The 27,674-nt window shown below is 40.3% G+C and overlaps 2 protein-coding genes across 2 annotated transcripts; both read right to left on the bottom strand.

Annotated features, from left to right (window-relative positions):
* Positions 1–775: 775 nt before the first annotated feature.
* Positions 776–23,815, bottom strand: LOC145450730 (uncharacterized). Its single transcript, XM_080329235.1, has 22 exons — positions 23,683–23,815; positions 23,027–23,256; positions 22,244–22,358; positions 22,000–22,177; positions 20,891–21,037; positions 19,976–20,130; positions 18,868–18,969; positions 17,921–18,078; positions 15,536–15,702; positions 15,248–15,331; positions 14,907–15,093; positions 14,218–14,327; positions 13,369–13,518; positions 8,713–8,844; positions 7,460–7,813; positions 6,418–6,587; positions 4,926–5,070; positions 3,982–4,137; positions 3,791–3,916; positions 3,117–3,233; positions 2,396–2,590; positions 776–1,938 (listed from the first exon to the last, which is right to left on the bottom strand). The coding sequence occupies exons 1-22, from the start codon at positions 23,802–23,804 to the stop codon at positions 1,753–1,755; spliced, it is 3,486 nt and encodes a 1,161-aa protein (XP_080185361.1). The 5' UTR covers positions 23,805–23,815; the 3' UTR covers positions 776–1,752.
* A 1,454-nt stretch (positions 23,816–25,269) lies between these two features.
* LOC145450734 (xyloside xylosyltransferase 1-like) lies at positions 25,270–27,289 on the bottom strand. Its single transcript, XM_080329239.1, has one exon. The coding sequence runs from the start codon at positions 26,497–26,499 to the stop codon at positions 25,372–25,374; it is 1,128 nt and encodes a 375-aa protein (XP_080185365.1). The 5' UTR covers positions 26,500–27,289; the 3' UTR covers positions 25,270–25,371.
* Positions 27,290–27,674: the final 385 nt, after the last annotated feature.

Genomic DNA, 27,674 nt, shown 5'->3' with positions numbered 1-27,674 from the left:
CCCAGTCCACAAATCATGTCGGTTGAATTTCAAAGTCTGTGGTTGAAGTAGCGATATCCATCTCGCAATCTTATCATTGCAATTTACGCTGTAGATTGCTACTATCTTATGGTGTATTAAATGGATAAAAATATAAATAAAACACTGAGTGAATACTCTTTCAATCCAAATATACAGGAGATCGGGATGAACGCTTAACTGCAGCAAAAATATAGCACGCCTGTAAGCAGTGCTTTGCTGCTGAAATTGGACTATCAACAGTATCAGTAGCATCACAACCGTTTACATCGCTGTTAGCGTGACAAAAGCCCAGAAAACGACCCCATGAAAGGCCCACTTACAAGGAATGGAAAGAGCAGCTGGATATAGAGAAGCATCGAAGAAAGAACTGCTATATCTGGCACTAGGCCGAGATGGATGCCGGTTTAAGAGACTGCAAATGGTCGTTCAGCATCCTATCTGTTCATCACACCGCATTGTACATTGTGTGAGTCTAGTTCAGATGAAAATATTATAATGTAACGATTATTTCGTCACCAAAACATACCTAATTGCCTACATATCTGACATTCAAAATATAGCTTTTCGTTCAGCCTCTGTAGAAATTAGTATGAGTACTGCAGCCTGGCCGAAGGGGCATAAATAAGGTTGCAGAATACTGCGAACAAGACAAAGTGCTCACCAATCTACAAATACTACCTTTCATACTCTTTCAATTTCTTAACGCATAATCAAATAACATGACATGGGAACTAGAAATTATCAGATTTTCACATACCAAAAGCATAGTCAATTTATTTCAAAATTTGATCACTCTAATCGTTCATGAGCAAAACATAAGTTCATGGTTCAACGCATCTTCAACTGAATCAGACAAATCCATTGAGCAGCATGATATCAGAGCAACGCATTTGAAGACACCCAATCGCAAATACACAGCATTCGTAAAAAAATCTACAGTGAAAAAATGATCACAAAATACCAACTTCTCACACCTAAATACCAGATGAGATGTGCGAAAACACCAAGACGATAGCAAATAAATGATACTTTTCTGGTGAAGAACTACTTGAAGACAGGTTACGTCACCCAACTTGGGTTTCTATATAAGCAGCCTTCTGTACAGATATAAAATCATTTGAGTAAAAGAAAGGAGATAAAAAAATGACTGACAATATGTCTAATTATTATCCCAATTAGGATGATAACCTTAAACAGTGTCAGAGCAGTTTTGAAAAATGAGGTTTATCAATAGTTCAACGGTGCTTTAGATCTCGGTTCAGTGCGGTTGGAACTTCTAGCGCTTGACATGACAAGAAACGTTGAAGAGGCACCAAACCCTCGCTTTGTACCACCAAAGCAAATACATACTGAATATCATCAATAGAGAACAGTTTATAAGGGAAGAGAATATATCACAAGTCGACAGGTTTACAGTGTGCATATTTTGCAGGTAGCCCAATGCTGAATCTGCGGAAACGTTTACATCTTCAGAATGTAGTAGTAGACAGCACAGCGATACATCAATAAAACATCACAAGAAGGCATGAACTGACCTCGTTAGACGATACCTTATATCATATGTTCTAGATCACGAGCCCAGAATGCTGCGTGCGTTCATGAAGCTCCCATTCGATCATGGCAAAAAATTTTCAAAAAGTGCTAGTAATATGATAAATATATCAGCTAAACTATGTTTTAAGAAAGAATACAGGTATATCCTGTAAATACATATAGATCTCATAATACTATTCAAGCAACTTGCGGACATATTTTACGAAGTAGCAATGTGAGCGAATGATTCTTTTCCACTTCGACAGCTATCTTCCGATCGGACGCCTTGAATTTGTCTTCCGCCACTTGTAAAGAACGCATGAGCTGAGCGTTTTCACAATACAAGTCTTTTATAAGGCCTTCGCTTCGATTCAGTTTTGAATACTGGAAATAAAGGACATGACATATTTCAACAGAATTTGTACAGAAGACAAGAGACAGCGTAGGATTTAGGTAGCTTTCCATACACTCACTAGTTTTGCAGTCGAATCACTGCAAAATACCACAGGATCGCATCGAAATGGAGACGATTACCGACCAAACACCCGACTCAGCCCGCAGACAGAAATATTCATGTGAGAAGGACAGTTTAAAAGAATTAAATATTCAGTAATTCCTCTATTCACAAATAGTTAATTAATTTTAGGTCCTTAAGACAGTGTACAACAGCAGCATGAAGAAACAGTATGAACAACATGAGAATGCATAATCAGATAACTCTCTCGAAAAGAAGGATAACTGTTTTTAAAAGGGGGTAGATACTACCGCATGTCTACACCACTGCCTGACAGTGTCTAATTGTCCATCGGCTACGCGGGTCGAGTAGCTAAAAGATCCTCACCATGTCTTTTGTTTTGTTCATCTGCTGAATAAGCTGCAACCTCGTAGTCTCGTACTTGGTCTTCAGATCGGTCAGGGAGAACTTTTTCACAGTGTTGGCAGCCTCCTCAATCGCTTGATACTTTTTCAGTTTCGCTCGCAACTGCTCGCACAACGTCTCTTTTTCTTCGAGCCGTTCAATCATTTCGGATACTCTCTGCACAGAGACCGTAGCGACACAGAATTAAATTGAGCAGAAGCAATGGATTAGTGCCACGGCTAGTACCTTTTGATAAAATCATTAAAGAAGTACGTACTCTACAGCAAGTACCCCGACATACCGAATCTAATGAAAATTGTGGTACACTTATGATCTCAAGTGTGGGCCGCTACTAGAAGGTTAAGGACCACAGGTGCTTAGCAATGGAGTACTCTACTTCTCCAGACTACTCTAGCAGCTGTGGCCTGCTTGCACTACTCAGCATTTATGAATTTGGACTACAGGCATAGCTAACTTCTTAGAGATTGTTACTAGTATTTGGACTTTTACTACGTTACTTCAACTTTACTCAAGTACCAAAGACGACTACATTCACCACGAGTATTAACAAGTACTTTCATCATTTCCGCTGAATGGTGACAAACGCACTGAACACTGAGCAACTGCGAGCCTCCACAGCGGTGCAATTAGATAAATGGCAATATCGGCATTTATAAAACGTATAACTATCTGACGATACAACCTTGCGATGCTCCTCGGACATCCGTTCGTCTTCGTGGACGCCGAGCTGCACGTTCCTGGACAGGAGACGGGCGTTCTGTACTTGGAAACTTGATTTTTCGCTCTCTAGCTGCACAATCTGCAAAAAAAGGTAGTCAATCCACAATTTGACACAAATCGTTTGCAGACGCACTATGTTCATGTAATAGACGATGTTACCGCAGTGGGTCAGTGACAACGGCAGCAGTCCTGTATACCCAGTGTTTCCATACCGTCCTTATTTCTAAGATTGATCCTCATTTTGATGGGCAATGTCTTATAAAACTACATTGTTTTTGTCCTTATTTTTGACATATGCCTTTATTTTCAGTATTGGGAATGGATGAAGCTGTTGACCCGTTTTTAGTCACCAGTTGACAAATTTCACGGTTAAGCTACTTGAAATTTTTTGCTGTCCTTGGTTTTTGACCAATGTCCATGGCAACAATGAGCATACAAGAGATAGCAGATTAGATTCCCGTCGGCTGTCCGCAGAAATGGTGATCAGAATCAGATAGTGAAAATTTATCTCCATCTAATCACCACTCTTAAATAGTATTTTATTGAATAAGCTTACAGGCGAGCATTTTACAGAGACCAAGGCGACGTTATATTTGAGCAATTGATTTATTCTCAAACGATGTGACGGTCAATTACCTTATCAGCTAATTCTTGCTTTTCTTTTGCGAGGTGTGCGATTTCCGCGGACCGTGCCTCGCGTTGCTTTTTGGCATCCGAAAGTTCCCGACAAACGTCAAAATGTTTTCTTCTCCACTCCGACACCTGTGACAGCGCGAGGAATAAAAATAGCTAAAAAAAAGAGATTTGCTGAAAATTTTGTACGGTACCTGCGACTGCAAGACAGAATTAACGTCGGGATGTTCCGCAGAAACAGGGCTCGAAAATTGTTGCTTCGTGGATTGAGCGTGGAGCAATTGCTTTTCCAGATCGTGCTTGTCATCGAGGGCATTTCTTAAATCTGTTTCCAGACTGATCTTGGTCGACTGAACAATTAACAAGACTTAAAATCAGGACAGGCTATGACATGTTGACAGAAAAGTATTGTACATCCGAATTTTTACATGACATCGCGTCATTGCAACTGATGCTGTAAATCTGGGGTTCCCAACATGGACGCCATGATCACAAGTCGTTTTCAGGTAGCAAATAGCCATGTACAGATTTAAAAAATAATCATTTCTCAATAATTATAACTGTACAGACCAGTTTTTTCAATTAAAATGTTTCTTACTTTCTTCCTAGGCTTCAACAAGCGCTACAGTGTAAAAAAGGTTGGGAATCCCACCTCTAAACAATTATGAAGTAACCAATCTGATCAAGCACCGGCAGAGCATCTATAGTAGAGGGTATCCCAACGATGCTCATTTTGATAGAATGTATTTCCAACATGTATTGGTTGAATGAAGATAATATCACACGCGACTTTTGCCACGATAATCTGAGCTTGCTGTGGGAAGAGCAGGTAAGAAGTGTTACTTGGTTAATACTCTTGTATTTTTGTGAAACACAGATGGGTTGTTCTGAATTCTAATATGCGATTGGTTCAATACACGCAATACGCCCTGCGTCTACGAGACAGGTCGTCTTGTTAAGTCGACTTAACCAGGCTGTTTGTGATCACACTGTGTATTACCGGAAATACAGACAACGAAAAACGCACAATTATTATTTAAACCTCGTTATCAAATTTAACCCGTACTACTTTTTGTCAACCTTGGAAATCACTACTATACTTGAACAGCTACTGATACCGCTTCCACGTATTCATTACCCGTAGATTGTCGATGATCTCTTCGTATCTTCTGCTCTGCTGTTCTCTACGCGACGTTTCCTCTTCGCTACATTCTTGCCGTTTCCTCTCCGCCGCCATCTTGTTTTCGTCCTCCAGACGCCTTTTCAGAGCCTCCCTCTCTTCTCTGAAAGGGGACACACACGCTGATTGCGAGTCGAACTACAGAACTTCAAGTGATTTTTATCGCAGCATACGCAACGTGTAGCATACAGCTTCGCACGTTAGTGGAGATGACATATCTTTGACGCCATGATTCCTGAAACATTGTCACAAAGTGCAATGAAATAGGTATGGACAAAAATACAAAATCGTCTTTACGGTTATGCAGAACTGGCATTATATTCTTTGCAGCCGCATAAAACGTACATGTTTGGTATTTGCACAGCTTTCTTTCCATTTATGAGGCCATAATGAGTGATCAGTTTTGCGCAGCCTTAATCGTAGGACACCACCACAGAATCTGATACTAATTTTCCGATAAGTGAATATTTCATGAAACCATTGGCATACAAGATTTGTCTGCCAACTTTCAACCAGATTACAAATAATGACGACGCCACTCCCTCCATATAACACGGCTTGTCACCTGATGTTCGGATTGCGCATATGCTGAACGGAGAGCAGGTTTTGGCAAAATCAAGTTACAGGGTGAGTCAACTCCGAGTCAAGCATTACGTTTCGAGACGTGTAATTTGAGCGATTATGACCATGACGTCATACCAGTAATGGTGACCTAAAGAGTTCAAATATCTGAAGTAGGCATATTTTTCATGGCCGCAAGGAAAATATTCCCAGTCACATAGCATCACAATTAATTCTGTAATTCTCGAGCATGACTATTTCATTGCGTTTTGTGACCATGCCGAGGCTTGATCAATACTTGACAGAAAGACGTTTGTAACAAACTGTCCTGTTACTATCGCCGTATACAGCCCAAGTCAATCTCATCACAAGATATTACTTGGAAAAAGAAATAATCCTATTACTTGTAGCAAATAGATCGAATCTCTCTTTCTAAATCAAGCAATTTAGAAGGGTCACATTGATTTTCAATAAATATCCATTATGTTTTAATTTTGTGCACGGTTAGTGTTGTGCACCACTAATCTGTAGAAATGTATTACATGTATAGTTAGTTGTGTATTGTCGTCTATTTTTTTATATGACCGAGGGAAAATTTAGGGTCCCGTGAAGGCTCGCATAAGTGTTCTGAAGGTTAGTGATGGTTTAAAACCACAGTTCTAAATGCCTGGGTTTTCATTTCCATCCGAACAGGCGTCTAACTGAGAGCATTGCGAACTTGCAACCCATCAAAAGTGTTGTTTGCTTACTTTGAAGTTTCGATTTTTCAAAGCTTCTGCAACTCATCGGGCATATTCACATTACAATGTATTTCCGTTTAAAGAAAAAATACATCTTTGGTCACTTATCGAACAGAAAAACTGTAAACATGCAACTCGGCATCACTCACGCAAGAGCTTTACTAAATTCCGCCTTTTCCCTTTCTACGAGTGTTTTCAATTCCTCCGCCTCCGCGTTGAAAGCTTCTCTCAAACAATCGATACGTTGCTGCATTCTCTGTCTCTCCTCTGCCACTGAGTCGTGCATGCGATTCAGTTCGGACTGCACGGAGAGGTTTTCCTGTAACAGTATAATATTCACTCACAGCCATCTGAGTGAAATCTGTGTGAATGCGTTAACAGGCAATGACAATGTTTCGATGAGTGTGAATTTACGTCGTCACTCTTACGTCTACTTGTGTACCATCTACTTTGACCCCCTCTACTCTTAACGGGCTCATTCAAACAAATAAAAGACAGATATCTCGCATCATATGACTTGGCTGAGTCATGCCCAATTCCAGTCGAGTCATTGTCCAAAATGAAGAGATTAAAACAGATTTAATTTTCTTAATTTTGGAAAATAACTCGAGCCAGGTTGAGTCACCAAAAAACTGCGACTCAGGTCAAGTCATTACAGTACTGACGTGATCAACTGTTGTTGTTTGTAACTGTTGTTGTTTGCAGTATTCATGGTGTTCCACGACTACAATTGTTGTTTGCATCATGATATTCTTTTATTATGATTTCGTATTTAGGCTATCGACTTGTAGCACGGTCGTAAAGTGCCACCTACTATAACGCAAGGTTGATGTCTGACCACCACTATGAAGATTAAAATGTTGCGTGCATAGAAAGTGAATTTCTTCATCTAGGAAAACTGCAAGTGGACCCTTAGTGATATATGTTAACAGAATAGATACATGCACACTCGACGCAAACACACACGACAATTTCGATTGGATATAGATAGAAATCGTTCCAAAAGACCTAAATACATTGCTCTGTTCTTGATAGACGGAAGCTGACAAGTTCATTATTGCATAATTACTATTACTGCGCACATAGCCAAATCGAGAGTGGAGTCCCAGGAAATTTTTCAACCCAAATTCGGTGTCATGACCATGGGAACCCCCGATGGTGAGGAAAAACCTAGATAAACCTCCGACAGACCTCCTTCTGCCTTTGCGATACCGTCTCCTCGATCGTCTGACGCATCTCCGCCTCCGCGAGATCCAGCGCCACCCGATGTTCCGCGAGAGCCTTGATTTTGTCGCTCTCCAGTCGATCGATTTTCTGCTCGTACTCCTGCAACTGACGGGTCAGCCTCTTGATTTCGTGCTTGTCGCCGGCGTCCGACTGGACCGCGCTTTTCTGCAGTTCGGCCATGGCGTCCGCGTGCGTGCGCATGGCGGCCTCGTGTTGTTTACGGTCGTTTTTCAACTGTTGCGCCGTCATCTCGTGGGCCTCGGTCTCTTTATCCAATCGGTCTCGCAGGTTGCTGGCTTCCTCACGGACTTGTTCAACCTTGACAAGATGAAATGTTTGAGCAGTGACGATTATTTTTTGGAACGGGCGCCTCGCTGACTTTGATATTCATTGTGCAGGGATATTTTCAGCTTTTCCGGATTAGATCAGAATTATAGCTAGAGTGTTTTTCCAAATCAGATTGCCATTAGAATTACTTGAAAATTGAATGAATCACTATCAAGAAATAAATATAAGAAAAATATAGTTCAGTTCATATCTAATCTGAGATCGTTCTCATAAGCACAAGAATTGCAAATGTCTGTACACTAAGCTTGTCTCATTTTACACTGCGCAGTTTTTGAAGAGCTTCTTGGAGGTACAGAACTTCACTGTGCAATTGAATAGCGTATTCATATTGAGATGAACCCGAATATTTTCGGCTGACACTCGTCAGCAACTAGTAGAGAATAGGAATGAGCATTGTATATCAACAATTGTATCACATAATACGACGATACCAGCATAGAATGAAATCTCAGATGCAATTTTTCTGTAGCATCTTCAAAAGAACAACAGAAATAGGATTGGAATGAAAACTAGAGCATAGAAATATTTGACAAATTAGAATAGAACTATAACTGAGCATTTTGCTTCAATTAGGCAAATTAGTCAACCAGAATTATCTAATTGTCCAAGTCTGACGGATGTAGTATCAAGTTCAATTTGATCGCGCAAAATCATTTTGGCAGCAGCCATTTTCCTCAGAAAGCCACCGTATTCCACTTCATGTAACGTACCTTTCGTGAAAATATTTTAACTGACGTTGGTGTCCAGTGTCTTTCTGAGAAAAATGGCGACTGCCTGTATGTTTCCACGCATTCGACTTTAATTTGAATACAAATCATTTTTAGACCATAGCGCCACTTCCAGTCTGCCCTAGCCTAATTGACACCCACCAGCTCGTCGTTCTTGGACTGGATTTCGGCCTTGTCTTTTTCAAACTCCCGACACAGATTGGAGATCGACTGCTGCGTGTTGGCTTGCTCGCTCTGTAGCGCCGCTTGCAAATCGCGGATTCTCTTCTCCAGCTGAAACATATCCAGAGGTAGTCAGCATGGAGTACTGCTTTTTTCGAGTACCCACGTAGGTTTTGCCACTTGCACTATTTCCCCAAGTGGTTATGTTCATGACTACTCTCACTTTTACTGATCAGTTTTGCCAGGTAAATATACTTACTATTTAAATTTTGCATTTCACAAAGTGAAGTAGTTATGGGGTATCCCTGAGTATAATTGTCATGATAACTGGGCGACAGAGCCCCTGGATCATGGTAACTGAATGTACTTCGAAGATTGCGCCTATTGCAGTGTTCATTATTAGAGGGATTTCTTTTTACATGTCAAAAAAGTTTAAATTGTTTTGCATCCTGCATTTCATTTGTGTTGTAGATGGTCGCACTGTCGATATAAAGCAGGGGTCGCCAACTCAAAACGGGTCGCGGGCCACTTTTCAAAATTCGTAGAGGCCGCGGGCCGCATATCTTCAATATCGAGATAAATTTAGGCAACGCAGTTCAACAACCATGTTTTTGATAACTCTACGTCAGTGCAACGCTGTGCTCTCAACCATGGGTGACAAGCATAGTTACCATACAAGAAATAATATTTTATTGAAGAAATATAAATACAACAAAAATATCATGATCGTCAAATTCATTCTATTTTGAACTATGAGCTGCGTACGATCCCTGGAAACACTCTTCAGCAACTAAAGCAGGGGTGGCCAACTTTATTGCTATTCACAGCCGCATTTCAATCACTTCTGTAGCCTACGGCCGCATTCCAGTGCATAGTTGAATGAACTAACTGAAGGCGAAATACCCACGTTAAACTGTCCATGTCCATTGCCAGTGGAATCCGGGCTCCTAGTCATTTAGGCTTATAAGGCGCACCTAAATCGTTATTAGTCATGTCATGAAAAGCCACGGGTATTCGCTCTTAAGTCGCGCGAAGCGCGTATATTTTTTCATATTCATAAGTGAATTTCGTCATTAATATTAGTCTAGTCCAGGGGTTCTCATCCCTTTCTTGGCCGTGGCCCATTTTCCGGTTTGAAAATGTGGTGTGGCCCACCTCTCATCTTGGAGTCACCCTATTCAAGGCGTGGTAATCGACTGCGCCGATATGCCTATTTCTCTAAAATATGCGCATTTCTCTCTTAATTTACTGATGATATTAAAATTTAGAACAATTGTACCATTCAATCGCGCGAAGCGCGACGAAAATTTTCAGTTGAATAAATATCCTCCAATAAACGACCAACGAAATAATCTTGGACGCCTTCGAGGTCCCGCAATCGGGGGTTTGGGTGCAACAGTTACGGCCTTGGTAGATCATAGGCTGAAACTCCTGTGTATATTATGATCGTCCGCTGCTCCATTCGTATCGCGAAACACCAACATCAAATCCACGCATCCACCGTGTGATTGGGATTTTAGTTCCACTATTGTGGGGAGTAATTTAATCAGTCTGGGTCAGCTTCAAACAATTCATTGGTGAATGGGGTACTACAGAGAAGTGGCGAAAGATTTTCAATATGCATGCAATAACACGTCTTGTGCCAAACCAATTGAAGTTAATATGTCAGAATATTCAATCCAATGATACAATCAATTCATGTGACTCTTGGATTATGTACAATGATATTGGGGCAGACATTTTAAACCGACTCCATATATTAATGCTCTCCGCTAACTCCTCAATCCGTTACGATTCGTTGTGATGGTGCAGTATACCTTCACCAAAAGTTGCTAATAATTTGAAATTATGGCTATTTCATCTTACAATAATACGACTTGCCTAAGTAGCCTACAGTAAATCTATAGATCAATTATATACATTTCATTCCGAGTTTATTGCATACCCCTTTCAACGGCATACGACAAATTACGACATATGCCCCAGCCCTGCCAGAATGCTTGGTTACTTCAGAATTGCCTTCCAGTTATTATATACTCGAAATTATTTTAGTTGCTGTTAACCCCGCTTTGGACTTGTACAATGTACATGCTTACTCCATACATGCCAACACGTCTGATCAGAGTCGGATAAAAAGCTTTACGTAGCCTACGTATAATTAGATCGTATGAATATATTTTTAGCGATTAACACAACAAATATAACTAAACTTTCAAAAATTTTAAAATTTTCCAAATGGCTTTGTGGCCCACCTCAAATGCTCCTGTGGCCCACCCTTTGAGAACCCCTGGTCTAGTTTAACATATTACTATATCAAATATTTATCCTTTTTCAGGCTATGTGATCTGATTCACCGGTACAGAGTTGATGCAGGGGTGTCTTCGAAAATTTAGGGAAGTTATTAATACTGTGATGCATCTTTGGGAGGGCCAATTGTTATTAATCCCCTTTGTTGCCTGCTGTTATTTCATGACCTCGTATCAGGATTGTCGGTATAGTGGAAATATATTGGATTCGCCCAAACGTAGGCCTGCCAAAAACAAATTTCCTTCGTGATGAGGAGAACACAATTACAAATTGGTATTTCTTATGGGTCGCATCATCTTTCTTTGCTGATCGCATATGCACTGTGGAGCACAGATTACAAAAAACAATACTATATTAAAATAATCGAAAACCAACTAGCATTGAAAGGCGCGTAGCTCAAAGAAAATTTTACGAATAATTCGAACCTCTCATTAATTAGGGAGTCAATTCGTAAATTCAATTTGCATATTGACAGCGCCAACACATTCTAATCGAATTAAGTGTCGGCGGCCGCATAATATTCCTTCGTAGAATGATATTACCATCGCCTAAGCTGTATCAGCTATTGAGGTATAGTGATATTGGGCACTGGAGAATAGGTTTCATTGAGCAAGAACAACAATATGTTTAATATGAAATCAATTTCAGCATTTAAAATGCTTTACTAAGCATTCTTCTGAAATCTCAAATCGGGCCGCGGGCCGCGTGTTGGTGACCCCTGATATAAAGGCTATGGATGAACTAATCCTTTTACATGTTACAGCTTGTAGCCTACTTTATAGGCCTACCATTGTAGACGGCCCATTGTCTGATCATTGTCAATCATAAACGGTCAAAGGGAACAAATAGGTTGCCATGATGCCCTGCTTAACGTACCGCAATATCCTAACTGAAGCATGACTGCGTGGGCATTGGTACTTGTATCAAGAAGCGCATGATGAAAAATTGTGATGTGGACAACATTGTCAGAATGAAGCAACACGGCGTGTCACGGCGGTGTAAAACGCACAACTTCAGTGTTGCCAGCCAACAACTGCTGCTGTTGAACATTCTTTCTCCGTTCCTGGTAAGCTATTTAGTAAGGACGGACACTTTCTATCCGAGAATGTAGGAAAGTATCTTTCTTTGTACTCCAACAAATTCTAATTATTTCTACCATAATGCGCGATGTACCTACTGGAATTCTTCATAGGTCCGGATTTCGTTAAAATAAAGTTTTTTCATGTAAAAATTTGACAGTTCTCAAAGTCAAAAAAGTTTTTTCAGGCCAAACTACTTCCTTCAGACAGTTCCAACCAGAAATGAAGATAAGCAGTACAATTCTACCATTATGTGTGAAAACACCTAATTTACATACACAAGGGCAAAATTTTGTCAAAATTAAGTTTTTTAAGGTAAGAAATGTCAAAATTTTAATTTTTCAGGTCAAAATCTTCTGTTTAGCGGTGAAGATACATCTTGCAAACTTCAGCAGTAGCAACCTCCTATCAACTGTTACAAGTATGCGATCCCTCGACAAAGTCTAGTTCTGAAAGTACTCGAGTACAGTCAAGAAGTTTCACTTTCTGCATGCATTTGAAGCAGTTTTGACGCGTCCTGCACATCGCCACTGCCACTTGTGATTGAATAGAACTTTATGATATTACTTCTACATGGGAAATAACAATGACAAGTTTGTTCACTATGATACTATCAGGGTTGTAACCAAGTCACAAAGCTCCGAGTCACAAGTCACTCCCACTTTTATGATTTCGACTCGAGTCAAGTCGAGTCATTTCCAAATCACCACCGAGTCAAGTCCGAGTCCAAGTCATCGGGCAGAGGTTCGAGTCCGAGTCATGGTATTATGACTCGAGTCCGAGTCATGGTATTATGACTCGAGTCCGAGTCCAAGTCATTGTGTTGACTGCTCAGTTTCCAGTCAAAGTCTGGTTAAACCCACTCTTATAACTCTGTTTGGTGATATCGAATGGTTCGCATTTATATTATACTAATTTTCCTAACTTTTAACAGTTTCTGGTCGCATTTTCAAGTACCAGTACCAATAGACGTAATCCCAATAGGGTGGTTACTTTACTATTCTTCGAAATTACAATGAAATGTCGGTCTTGGCCGGCTGAGTCTCGAGTCATATGACTTGCTTCGAGTCATGCGCAATGACTCGAGTCGAGTCATTTCCGTATTTTGAGAAATTGACTAGAGTCAAGTGGAGTCATCAAAAACTCGTGACTCGAGTCTGACTCGAGTCGAGTCATGACTCGAGTCATTACAACCCTGGATACTATTGTAGGTAAAATCATGAAGGCGGCTTGCCGACTTCAAACTGACCTCGTCGTGTTCCTTGTTGCTGTCTAGAAGCGCTTGATTGATTGCCTTCTTCTTGTCCGATTTTGACATCTCCTCGAAGGCCGTCATCCTTTTTCGTTCCTTGTCCAATTTGATTTGGAATTCGGACTCCAACTGTGCTCGTGATGTTGCCTGTGTGGATACAGATTGAAGTAGAATCATAATATGTAAGTGAAAGTCATTCTAATGCTACTATCGCGACGGCTCATGCTAACCTAACCAGGTACGCCCTTTCATTACTGAATCAACATTTCCGAATGTTATCATTAATATTACACATTCTTACATTTTGCTCACCGTTTATCCTTTTATGTCGTCTCCCGTTACTCATCATTCAGTGTGCATTAGGTGCATGCGTCTAATTTACTTGTGCTAAGACAGGGGGTTTCAACCAGTGGGCCACAGGAGCATTTTGAAGCGAGCCACAAAGCCATTTGGAAATGGAGGTGGCGTTGTTATAAATTTACGAATGAATGTAACTCGACGCTATTCCGAAACTGAGTCGCGAATTCCGAAGTATATTCATAGAGATACCGTACATCAGCGGTGGGGCACCAGATAAACCATGATTGTGCTGGACAAGCCTAAAATCGGTGTTTTGACCACTACCTGGCCAAAGTACTTATTCAATTCTGTGCAGCGCCAGCAGTTCCGATTCCGTAAGCGCCAGGCAGACAAGCTGCTCAGTCAGAACCTAGCTGTTTCTATCCGGCCCACCCTACAAAACCATGGTTGGAAAGATTCATCAGTCAGGTGGGCTAAGATTGATTCGAAATCAATCCCGTTTCCACCGAACGCATAGCCGAAGGCTTTGCGGACTTCCTCATTTACCTTTTCTTCATTGAACCGCGTGGTAAGCGCACGTTTCTCCTCTTCCAAATTGCGAATGACCTTCTCCAGTTCTGACACTCTCTTGGACAACTCCACGACGCATTCGTCATCTACAGAAAAAAATATCGGACATGAAACCATAGTTATAAAGTGTGCGGCACATAGCATGTTTGAAGTGAACATGGAAAAAAACGGGTTGCACGAATCCACCAAAGTATTGTAAAGCGAGGTTGAATAGAAACATTTCATTGGGCGCACACGCTATTGAAAGGCTCAATAAGCACAATAATGGGCTCATTATGGACATGTATCAAATTTGGGAATACAATTCCACACAGGATCGACTATCCCTCAAAAAGCAACATGAAATCTTCTTTCTTTAAATCGTCAACTCCATTATTGTGAGGCAGCGTTAACCAAACATGCGCACTGCGCAGCAATGGGTTTTAGTGTAGTCCGCTACATCATTTATTTGAAGTACCAGGATCACAGATGCCAAACCAGATGAATTGTGTAATATAATTAAATTTGCCACAGATTTTGCAGTTAACAAGTCTTTAAAAAGTTTATTTGTGCGATATCTGCTACATCTCTACGTTTATTCAAGTTGCAGTCTAAAAGCTTGGGAACGGCTGCTGTGACGGTTGCTATTGCTAGCACCCCGTCCACACTCCCCAATCGAGCCTCACTTTCCGTGTCACTGCCATCCGTAGATTGCTGTTCCGACTTTTTGATGTACTCCCGCGAATTGCGTCGCCGCGCCCGCTTCCTCGAATTGGGTTTGTCGTCTCGGGATTTATTATTGAACGAATGGAGGAACTCCGACCGCAGTTTTTCGATTTCCGCCACCAATTCGTCGTTTCTGTCTGTCAGAGCCTGGAAGGGTGACATTGAATCGTTATCATACCAAGTAACAACTGAAAACAATTATCTTGACAGCGGGTAATTTGATATGACGGTCTCGATAGCTACCATGCTAGGACATGTAAACTACACAAAATCTGGATTGGAAAGCTTTGCAATTACTAACCGTGCACTGGGCTTCGTAATCTTTGATGATCACAGAGAATCGTTCCTCCTGCGACACGTTCAAGGAATCCGTCGACATGTTAGCCTGTGGGAAAGGTTCAAATACGCATCAGGACAACTGATTTGATTTTGAAAAAGAGAAACTAGTTTTCCGACGAGTCTGCATCGCTTTTCATGAGTGAAATTGTCATAAGAGCAACGTCAAATACACCCTGTATCAAGTAAATGAAAATATGTCCCGAAGATCACAGCTATTTGTGGTGTCATTAATAATTTTGCATTACCACACCTTCTCTCGGATGAGGTCCTCCAAATCACATTGCAGCCGCGCCGAGTTGCTTTCAGATTCCTGAAGTTTTTTCACCAGATCCTTGGTTTCCCGTCCGAGCGCGTCATTGTCGAGCTGTAGAGCTTCGATCGTACTCCGCAGGCTTCCTTCCCGGATGACGAGCCGTTCTGCGTAGAAAAATATCCGCGATTTAATAAATCGCTCACTTTCCATGGATTTAATTCAGCTGAAGATTGCTAGTCTGGCCAGAAGGCATTTTCAATCCAAAAGAGACGGACAAGTAGAATTGTTAAGTCTGACCTCTTTTTGTTTCGATTGATATTGTTCCAAAACACATTTAGATAATATATTTAGAGTAAAATATAATAATTGATATTGTTGATAATAGTGAGGATATAAGCATATATTGTCGCTGTGGCATCAGAATAGCTTGTGTTCATTCAAAACATTTTGCATCAATCAAGACAAGTCTTCATTTTTTGGGATGTATCTTGGCCTTGGTTTAGTTCAGAAAAATGTGGCAAACATAACCAGGGCCATGAAATGTTTGAAAGAAAATGAATACATTACAAAAATTGATTTTTTCAAAATGTGTTCAATGGACTTAAGTTACTGATTCCGCAGCGATATGAGAATATTCTATTCAATATTAATCATGCTGTCCGTATGTTTAGTATTTCGATTAGATCAGTGGTTCCCAACCTTTTTCGACCCATCGCCCCCTTTTCAAGGTCAACACTGGTCATCGCCCCCCCAAATTTTGTGTGCCGAAAATTGGGCATACAAACTGTAATCACTAGGGCCATTTAAAGTCATTTAAGTCATATTTTTTTCTATGCATCAGTAAGTCGTGCAATCAATTTTAACGTAAAATCCGCAACCCTATGGGGTATATTTAGAAAGTTATAAAGTCATATAAAGTCATATTCTCTTGGTTAAGTCATATTTTAGTTATAAAGTCATATTGTTGTATGTACTTTAAATAATAAGTGCCAATTTAAGCGGTGAAGCGATTAAGCACTAAGTAAGTAAGGCAAACTATAAGGTTAGCCTACATAACATTACAGTCACAGACCTATGAGGTCACACATTGCATTGTGTGGTCAGATATTGCATCATGTTGCTTCAAAATTTATTTTACTTCTGTGCACTGAAGTGGGACGTCATTTGAAGTTCAGTCAGTGGGCAGGCAAGCTAAAAAGCCCAGTCTTGGTCTACTTATGTACAAATACATTACAACTAGTAGCAAACTGAAGAATATGACAGTTGAATATCTACAGTTCACTTCAAGTTTATTCATAAGATACTTAGAAACAGAGAGAATATCTGGTTCAGCATGCCAAATGTGAGAGAATCTACTGCAGCGAAAGTCAAAGCCATTGTAAATGAATTTTAGGACTTCAAAATCTCCCCTACAGAGAAAGTGTCCTGTCAAGTACGCAGTTGCATTGTGAAGCATGAGAAACGTTTTTTTTTTGGTGAACAGCATCTTGCAATACTCAGCATAAGAAATGGATTGAAGCAAGAACGACCCGCTCCTCAGCTCAGCTCAACTGTTATGTTGTGTATGTTTTACTCGTCAGTTGCATGAGTTGGTTACATGTAAAAGTACACGATTTTCACATAAAGTCATATAAAGTCATATTTTCCAATAAATAAAGTCATATAATTGATTTTTTAAGGTCATATAAAAATGGCCCTAGTAATCACCGGCGGGTTGACTAAAAAAAAATAAATAAAGGTCAAAACTTCGGCTCGATGTCTAATTTGACACACTATTGTAACTAAATTTTCGTGGGTTGACTGAAAAAAAAAAAAAAAAAAGGTCAGCCGTTTTGACGCGTCATCGCCCCCCCTATCGCCTCCTTTGCTATTTTCGCCCCCCGCCGCCCCCTTTGTCCATTTTTGACCCCCTGTCGCCCCCTTCGTCATTTTCGCCCCCCTAGACCGCCAAATCGCCCCTGGGGGGGCGATATCGCCCACGTTGGGAACCACTGGATTAGATGAAAAAAATAGCTCTTTCTCTTACAATTTCATGCTTTACTTCACAAGCTGACAATCTTTAGAGACAATTGCTAGCAAATGAGGAATTTTGAAAATTAGGGCGCAATCACATCGTATACAACTGATTATGCCATCATAAAAACAAATATAACATAAAATTTGGTCAAATCATAATCACCGGTTCAGCTTCTACAAAAATTCCTTCAGCTGACACAAGCGTGGTTGGTGGATTTGCATTGTTTGTTCGGATAAAATCAAATACACAAAAATTCGAAATTGATAAAAATATTGCAACTGTGTCAAGAGTCGGCACAGGTAGGGACATCCGAGGAGCGTGGACCAAGATTAGGGGCTCGAAGATTTCTCTGAATATCAACTTACCGATCTCTTGCTGGAGAGCGTCTCTCTCCAACATGGCCTGATCGTGAAGAACTTCCTTCTCCTTGTCAAACTTCTCTCTTGCTTCGCGAAACTTCCGGTTCCAGACCTGTTCCGTGTCGAACAATAGTTTCTCCTTGCTTTTATCGATGCGTAAATACCTGAATCGGAAATCATAAAATAAATTCTATGCTACTCAACTACTGTGACAAGCTGAAGGCTCGGTAAGGGTTGAGCAATTACTAATTTTTATACAACTTGCACATGGGATCACGAAATCTGTTTCAACAGGGCTTTTGCCGGAAAAGAGCCCAAATAGACGAAAGGGGTTCTGAAACACGCAAATTTCATTAGCAGACGTATGCCTACTCTTTGAACCAGATATCTGTCATATTGACTGGTTCTATTCTTTGATTGAAAGGGAGAGAAATTATGATTAGAATTCAGGAGTCTGATTTCCATGGTCCCATCATATTTTGCATTTTTAGAGGACCTAAATAGACTATCGGGGTGAATCACAAATAACACAGTAAATAAAACCCCACTAGCAGACAGAGCATAGGCTAGTAAATTGATGAAAGTTCACGATTAGAACTATAATTATTATCAAATTACAGCTATTTAAAGTATCTAGCATACCACGCTTCATAGAACAAACTCATTCGAGGCTGTATTGATATCCAGATAAAATAGTGCTAGTGTAAATGATAGCTACACGAAATCAGATTTATACCGGCCTTCAATAAATCAATGGCAGTAATCGAAACATAACCAAACTTTGCACAACTCCAAGTGATGAATGATGATACGGCTGGTGAGCTGTGTACCTGACTGGTCATACATGAATCTAGTTTTAGATGACACAAATGAGTACATCTAAACGCTGTCATCCCGAACAGGAATAAAATGGTAGCATCCTGATCAAATACACAAACTAAAAGACAACCTACCTGTCATCAGCCTCGTCGATCAGCCTTGAATTTCTCAGCTCAGTCTGCTCCAGATCATCTCTCATTTTCCCAAGCAACGCCTGGTGCTGCTCGATCTGCTCGCTGCCATTTGCAAAGAGAGAACAGGTGTCGGCATAGTGTTCAACGTAGGACGCCACCGGACGATCCGTAAACCAACTCGGTTGGGCTTTAATTTTTATGTTGCATTGTAAAGAGCGGCCAAGCACACTCGAAACAGATTCGGTGGCACTTGACGTAGGCACTGTCATCAGAGCGTGACACAGAGACAGAAATGAGAATGGCGACTTCATTAAAAGTTGAGGTTTGTCAGAGAGGCGTACATTGGAGTGGAGATAAGGATAACCTTCAATAGTTATGGACGTAAACCTAATTCAGATGTGTTGCGAATTTCAAGGTGTTTGCTATCACAATTCTTAGAAATAGGCGCCATATGAATATCTTTCTTGGTGTTTTTAGCTTTGTGATTGACTAGAAATCACAGAGTCTTCGGAACACTTGAAAAATTTAACTATTAGTAGATAGGGGTAGGGCTACAAGAACTTCAAACCTTCATCACAACATAGAAATCTGTCATACACAGGAGTTATTACAGGATTTCCCGAATCCCCACTAAATTCCATCGATCTCAAGCTGGATTTATAATGAAAGTGAGATGACAACTCGATGTATAGTAAGCGTTTATATGCACGGCATGCGTTAAATTTCTCGATGACAAAATATTCAGAGACGAATCAGCGGCCACAAAAACTTGGCTGGATTGAGTGCGGTCTACGTTCAGTCATTAGCCTGATATTGGCTTATATAAAATCTCAGACTATGCTTCCGCACGCTGTAAATGGTAGGGCCCGAGTTCATAAGTAAATCCATGAATACAACCCCATCGTGCCAGTGAAGTACCCCTGATAACTATCCAAAATCGCTTAGAAAAATATGGGGACTGCATGAGGTAGATAACATATACGTTGATCTTTCAATCCTTAAGCCTGGTTCACACCGGATTTCCTTCTGCTAACGAGGTGAAGCTTTTTCTCTGTTTAGTGTGTATCTGATTAGCCTTCCATAATATTAAATCAAAGGTTCCGCTTACTTCATGTGAGTTATATGATGCTTGTACGTAGCGAGAACAGCCTGCGTCACTGTGTCAACGGTAGAGCTCCTGAGAGAATCCAACTCTTTTTGCAGTGACCTCGTCAAGTCGTAAGCGTTAATTTGCACATCTCGATCCACAGGTACGTCCAATAACTGTAAAATTAACCAAAAACCAATCCCAAAATGAGCCTTCAAGTTCTGTATCATAAACAATCATTCATGTCAGCGATACCTCCTCAGAAATGAGTCAATGCAAGCCCAATAGCATGTTACGATAGCAGAATGTCGGTGAAATGAGCAGCAAGTGATAGAAGTAGAGCCCGTTACAAGTTACTTGAAAAAGTACACCAATGGTGATGGCAGCAAATCAAGGAAATTCAGGGCATGCTCATTGCTCAAGCTTGGATTTTACAATGACCAGGCTGATTTTGCAAGGATGACGGGATGCAAAGTATCCATATTGTCCAGCTAAAATCAGTGGAAATTTGCTCAAAGCGGGTTTCAAATCCAACCTGGAGGATAATTTGCGTACAAAAGGACATAAATCAGTACCAGCAGTCTGTTTGCCACAAGACAATACAGAATCAGCAAATAAATTGGCAATTGCGGGTATCCAGCTCACTACCATCAGATACCAAGACTTTGGTTCATTCCAGAGTCTAGTTAGCAAGCAGTAAAGCGCTAGAAGGTTCATCTAGCACAGTTGTATGGAACTGAAAATATGATCTGTGTGGGATCATACGGATTTCACACCACTACAAAATACCTTTGCAAATTCCACACAAATATCCACCCGAAAGGATATATCGACTTTTATATCAGTGCCTAGAAGACAATATCAAATAACCGGACGCGGACGTACAATTTCAAAAGCACACACATTTGACAGTATTTTAATCATCCATTCTCCTACCTGTAATACATGCTTAGGGTCAGGCACTCCTTCAGAGACCCACATCTCCACGAGGTCGTTGTAATGGATGAAACCGATATCGTCTTTATCCAGCTCGGTGAAAAGATGATGCTGCTGCATTACTATTGAAGTGGACGAGACGTTGATCTTGAGAGAAGTGTGAATAGCAAACTTTAGGGCACATCACCTTCAGAAGTCAAAGTACGGCAAGTACCACCGTCCTAAATTAGGTGTTTACCTGCACTCAGCGGTAGTAAAACAAGCAGTTCACTGAGTCTACTCAGGTGGGGGGACAGTAGAAGTAGCAATTTCTAAGACATGTCGTAACACTTACTGACCAAAGATGTCATCTACCTTGGATTTGTCCTACCTCCACTCGCTTTGAAAAGCAATTCATTTCTGTTGTCAGTAGGTGTTACGACACAGTGAACACTAACATGATTTTTACAACAACGCTACTGCTCCCTGAAACATGTAAAGACGTGCTCCATGCACTTCAACAAAGTAATGTAGTGTACGAAAATAAGTGTCACTAGATTTATTCACTCTTTACTCATCCCCTGAAACTTGATGCTGAGCAATCAAAGGCCATAAATTCTGCCATTGGCAAACATCTGTTGGATAAAATCCCGTTTGTGCGAGAAATTATTGTGACGACAAATTTCGTGTCGTTGAGAGGGGCCTTTCACACTTTCATTTGTGGGCCTTGGTGTTGAATTTTATCAAAATACACCAGACAAGGATGTGTCAACAAAAATAGTTTGTATACCATCTAAAAACACTACATTAAACGCTCTCTTATTCGAAATTCCACGCTGGTGAGTGGTGGTGTCATATTTTGTGATACGATTGTTGATATTCAATGTTCTTTCCAATTCTCTACTAGCTTTTGCCGACTACCCCTGACGAGTGTCAGCCGAAAATATTCAGGTTCATTTAAATATGAATATGCTATACAATTGATCACTGTCTACGAAAACTTCCAGAGGGACGTGATTTAAAAGCAAATTCAGTTATGATAATGCAACCAGGTTTTATCGATTTCGTTTATAAACGTGATATATTCAAATACTTCATCATCGACCACTTCTGCAATAGAGATCGCATACCTGGCTTTCGTTTAAAGATGTAGACGCAGACTTTGGCCTCAACCGATCCAGTAGTGGATTCCTAAGAAGCCCATGTGCTTCGAAATACAGACCGTCACCTTGACCTCTGATTGGTAACTCATCAAAGTCTTGTCCAAATGACGCATTTGTCTCGTCGTCACTTGCATCTGCATGGTCACTGAGGGACAAAAATGAGAGGCAGAAATGGAACACGATCAAATAATACAACTCTTCAACATAGTACCTTTTCTCCGTCATATTTGTGCGGTTATGGTCAGTCATCATTTCAACATCGAATAAGTCCGGCTGCGATCGACGGCCGTATGCCTTACCCTTGTGTACTACTCTGGGTTTGATGTCTGTGAACATTGCAAGATGAGAATACTTATATGATTGCATAGATGACTGTAACTGAATTGGTGGCATCAATTACAGTAATCGATCTTATTTCCCGACTATTATGCATGTGATCCACAATTGCAGAATCACAATTCTACAAAAACGGCTTTGAATTTCACCTTACAGTATTTTGTAATGTCAGAAGATGTTGATAGCTGATGTTCTGCATCTTTTGTTAATACATCCACTGTAGATAACTGTGAATTTTCAGTATATTCGAGCATAAAGCTCAATGCGCCATTAGAACTCAGAAAGGCAGTTTTCAAGATCCAAATGAGCCGTTATAAAGTCAGCACCACCATTACACCCTCTCCATATAAGCGCAGTGTACATAGCCCAAGATCCCTTTTTTTAATGGTCCAATGTCTGACCCAGCTTGAGTTCACACCAATGTCCTACCGTTAGAGAGATACCCTACGCTGTAATTTCTGTAAAACTGCACCATCTCAACAGTTCATCACCATTTATCCCTATTCAAGACATTAGTACAACTAGAATAGCATAGCCCATCTACTTGAAGAATGTAATGTCACTACTGACGTATCTCAACATCACAACAAACATAGGTTACATTTCATATCGCTGGCAGTAGCTTGTCTCAAATTGCCTGATACCAAAAGAAACATACCCGGCTCCACATACGAATCTGTCACAACGTCATTCCCTCCGTCGTCTGTATCTGACAGACACGACGGCTGGGCAGCAGTAGCAGACAGCACAGCCACAAAGCTTTCTTGAAACTTGCTAAAATTTACGAAGCCGTCGGAATCCCTGTTCTCGCTGTAGTCCAAAGACTTTTCGTCCGCAGGAAACGACAGCTCGATCAAAAGATCCGATTGCCTGTCGCCCAATGAAAGTCTGAAATGAGACGTCATGATTTCTCTAAAAGTTGTGACCGGCCTGGTCATTCATTAACAGCGTTCACGCTCGGGCTTGCTTCAATAATGGAAAAGCAGATGAAGTGATACAGTCTATCAAGAGCATTGACATAAAAAGCATTGCTTCAGTGTTACTACGCAAATATACAACATTTAAATCAAGACTACAATTACCAGTAGTAGGGGACTAGTCTAGGGCCCAAAATGCATTCGGCAAGCTGTTTACATTTTCATTAGATGATAGGCTACTTCTCGAAATGTGATCTTGAACATCAAATAAATAATCACTCTCTCATTGACAAAATAACAGCGACCATGCACAAAAATTGAAATGAAATAAACGAAGTCTACAAAACAACAGTCATATATTTTAGCAGCAACTTGCCACATGGTAATATGAAATTACTTTTTGCTCAATATCTTCAGCTCCTTCTTATTGAGCCCACCCTTGCTTGAAGGATCAAGTTCATTGAACAATGCGCGCAAGCGTTCGATGTAGACTTCTTCATCATTATCATTGCTATCCATCTTATCATATTTCTAATATATTTGAAAAATAGTAGAAACGGTTAGCTTCATTTTCAGTGATAGAATAGAGATATTGGGATTGAAATCTGATGGTATTGTTACAATATGAATGTGGTGGCGTTGATTGAGAAGTGATAATAAAATTGCAGAAAATGTGTAGGCCTACTGGTATAATAGGACTAGTAGAATTGTGCAACAAGTTGACAAGGCATTTCATTTTCTATATTAGCACATTTTGATAATACCCATTATCGTTTATTCCTGTAACACTTGTAAATACTTTGAAGGACATTTAAATAAGTCTACGCTATAAACCTACAGTGAATGTGGCACGATGAGTTTGGCACTTTGTAAATTTGACCCCCAAAAAATTGGTCTTGGTAAAACTGTTATCATAAAATGGTAGGCTCCCAGTGAAAATGGAAGCCAATTGTAGTGTTGAACAGGCAGTGATTAAGAAACAGTGATGTTCAAGGCTGTCAAAAAAGCACCTAGACTTTAACTTCACTTATTCACTTTCATCAATTTCAGCAAGATATGCTTGATTACCATACTACAACAAAAACTTCAATGCAGATTTACGAGTACCAAATGTACAAATAACAAGACTCTACAAGTGTCAAATTCAAGGCCAATTTCTCCGGTAATCATTGGAAACACTACAAGTAAACCATTTGCAATATTTCAAAAAGATAAAATTTTATGAGGAGATAGTCTTATAACTATGTCGCAAAGAACGTGTAAACACAATCAGAAATAGATTTGGTGAATATAGATTTGGTGAATATATAACAGAATTCGCATCTAAATCATCTCCCAACAAACATAGCAGACTCATTTATAGTCTGTTATATTAGCAATTTGTCCAACATCAGAAACCTAATTTGCTACGAAAGAAATATTCCATCAAATCTACAGAATGATAACATAAAAAAAAAAGTTGGTCGACTACATATAAAACAATACAACATTGGATATAGCAATAGGGTGGCAACAGTAGGCTACAGGTAAAAAAGGCAGCAGATATCAGGAAGCAGAATACATTTGGACCTCTAAAAGTCTGTCTCAAGTGAGGTAAAATGTGAGCGAGCAGACTCATATGATCATGAACAATCAAAATCAAACAATGCAGCAGTGGGATAATTGCACAAACTACACACCAATATTCGACCAATTTATAGATTCAAACAATGTTTTGATCTGCAATGAAGTTGAAGGTAAGACTTGAAAATTTTGCTTTATAGCCTACTATTGCAACAACACCTTCAAGGTTCACAAAACTCTAAAGTACAGAATTGGTTGACAACAGAGCCGGACAAAGTTAGTGGGCATTGGTAATCAAGTGAAAACAGTTGTAAAGTCATAAAATCGTTCTCAATTACAAGCAGAAGCGACGATTTCCAGGACACGTCAAATCTACATTAAGTGAAGTAAATAACTAAGGTTTGAGAGAGTGCTCAGTGGATTTCAAATAGTAATTTTGCTGAAAAAAACTGTCATGTAGCACTTAGCAGCACCCTGTTACCGACTACCTCTGGTTGACGAGGGTATACAATGTGAGGGACGTCTATTCTTCAGGAAACGGTGTATTGCAATTCCCATGCCATATCTTGACATCTCCATTGCAAGTAAAATATCTGTCAAATATATCTTCATAGCCTCGTCCCTTCCACCATTGACATAGCTGACGGTTCCACACACAGTCGAGATTATAGAAGAGATTTGGATAGTCCATACTCATCAGCGTGAAGAAATCTTGATCCCCGAGGTGACCTTTGAAGTGATATTTATTTACGAGCGACTCAATTTTGCCACTGTCCAAAAAGTCATTGTAAAATTCCGATCCGCGAATTCTATCTAAGTCTAGCAGCACGACTCCAGAATTAAATCCAGTTAATCCATCTGGTGGCGGCGATCCGACTTTGGTGCCCGGATTCTCTTTGCGATGTTTCCAGAACAAGTGCCGGTATACGGGTTGGTTCTCTCGCGCCAGGCCGAACAGGGTGGTGTGTTTGAAATAATTGAATTCATCCCACAGATCGCGGATATTCCCATCGATTCTAAGATCCAAGTCCAACTGCACCATCCTATGAATATTTCGAGGCATGATACGATGCATGGCGATGGAAAGGAAAAATATGGCGTCTTGAAAGTAATTGTGGTTGCCGAAATGTTTCTGCATAGATTCCACGATTGGGTGGACTTTGGTGGCTAAATCGTCTGCGACGTGAATGTGACTTTGTAGATGAACGTCTGGGTGCTGCTCGTGATGAAGTAACTCATCTTCGATCAGAGCTTTACCTGCGTCATCGGTAACGAAATGTAGATGTAGAATTTCCTGCGGTTCAAACTTTGCGTTTTCAAACATAGAGTCAAGTACGGTCTTCAATTTTTTATGCAAACTTGGATTCTGCGAGACTTTTGTGAACATGAAGAGAATGTGATAGTCGTTGTTAAATTCGTCGGCGTGTTTCATTGCCTGGTCAACGTAAGCGGTGTCTGCTCTTTTCTCCTTCACAACACGATCCTTCTCTCTTAGCGCGTCAGTTTCGGTGAGGAAGCTTTCGTTCGATCCAACGAACATATAGAACATTGCGACAGAAGAGAGGGTGAGCAGAAACAATAAGATTTGCAGCGGTTTGTTGTTGATGACTGAGAAGAACAACCTTTCTTCCCGAAGAGAAGTTTGTGGCATTACGAATTTCCTATCTTAGAGTTACTAAATACCACAGGAAAATTTCTGAAATGTTTAAATAGAAATGAGTGAAGCAGTTAATTTTTTTATAATTGGAAGTAAAGTAGCCTAGTTAGTTATGACACTATATAGCCTATAAAAGTAGTGTTGCTAGCTTCAAGACTGTACTAACAGAGGTTTAAAAGAAATAGGCTAAGATGTGTGCAATTGACACCTCAGCTTCCGAAAGTGATTTGGCCGGAAAGTAGCCTACGCAACACCATCAAGTGCACACAAGCCGTGTTGTTTTTACTGAGTTGAAAACTCTCTGAAACTGAAAGACCAAGTGGCCTTTTCATTGGTCAAAAAATATTGCATTTGCTTCTCTCAAACTTATGTTGCTACTGCTTCACTCACAACTTTAATTTCAGCATTTGGTAATCCTACAATTAGCCAGTCAAGCGCAAAGTTCATTTCATAAGTTAAATTGGGGACAACAAACTCTATATGGAGATTGAAATATGAAAAAATACCCACAGTAGTACGCTTTGAAAGCGGACTTGCACTACTGACTCGTCTGATTGTATATGCAGTCAGCAGTAGTACAGCCAGAGGCCAGAGCCAGCTACTGCGCTGCCTACAACATTGACAAAGGAATTTCTTCAGCGACAATAGGCTATATAGTGACTATTACATTACAAGTCTATATGGACATGCGACAGATAACATCAACCTGACACTGACATCATTGATTGGCGTTGAATGGAGTCATGGAGAGATGATAGTTGTTCAATTCATCTTGCATTATGCATGAACAATATGAACATCTTTATTCTTTATCATATGCTCCATACTCTTACGAAATTATAATGCATGGATTTCCATCCCAGTAGTCATTTACGAAGATTCTAAAAAGCTATGACCATTCATCTTGGACATCATTCAACCATATCCCAGACCGGTATATACATCTCCCGTCGGCCCGTCCCCCATATTGCATGTTAACTAAAATCCTACCCTGGCTTGTAAATCCACATTATATCTCAAATCTTCAATTTCGTAAGTTACGAACAACCACTTCGATACAGTCAGTATACGTAGAGGGGAATTCGCCGTACAATTAAAGCTGTATACGCTGGTGCTCCCACCTATCAACAAGACGAATGGGAGCTTTGCATTTCGCATTTCTGTTCAAA

Source organism: Botryllus schlosseri, chromosome 11 (assembly GCF_051294905.1).
Source record: "Botryllus schlosseri isolate E-star chromosome 11, Bs_hap1, whole genome shotgun sequence".
Lineage (NCBI taxonomy): Eukaryota > Metazoa > Chordata > Ascidiacea > Stolidobranchia > Styelidae > Botryllus > Botryllus schlosseri.
The sequence above is the reverse complement of the archived record's forward strand: the minus strand, read 5'-3'. Positions and strand labels throughout refer to the sequence as shown.

What these genes read in the sequence shown, in the direction of transcription:
- LOC145450730 (XM_080329235.1), bottom strand. Translation starts at nt 23,804, where the DNA reads ATGGATAGCAATGATAATGATGAAGAAGTCTACATCGAACGCTTGCGC. An exon ending in CATCTTTAAACGAAAGCCAG is followed by an intron (nt 21,038 to 21,999) that starts GTATGCGATCTC and finishes ACTTCTCTCAAG; the next exon opens with ATCAACGTCTCGTCCACTTC. An exon ending in GGATGGCAGTGACACGGAAA is followed by an intron (nt 14,328 to 14,906) that starts GTGAGGCTCGAT and finishes TTTTTTCTGTAG; the next exon opens with ATGACGAATGCGTCGTGGAG.
- LOC145450734 (XM_080329239.1), bottom strand. Translation starts at nt 26,499, where the DNA reads ATGCCACAAACTTCTCTTCGGGAAGAAAGGTTGTTCTTCTCAGTCATC.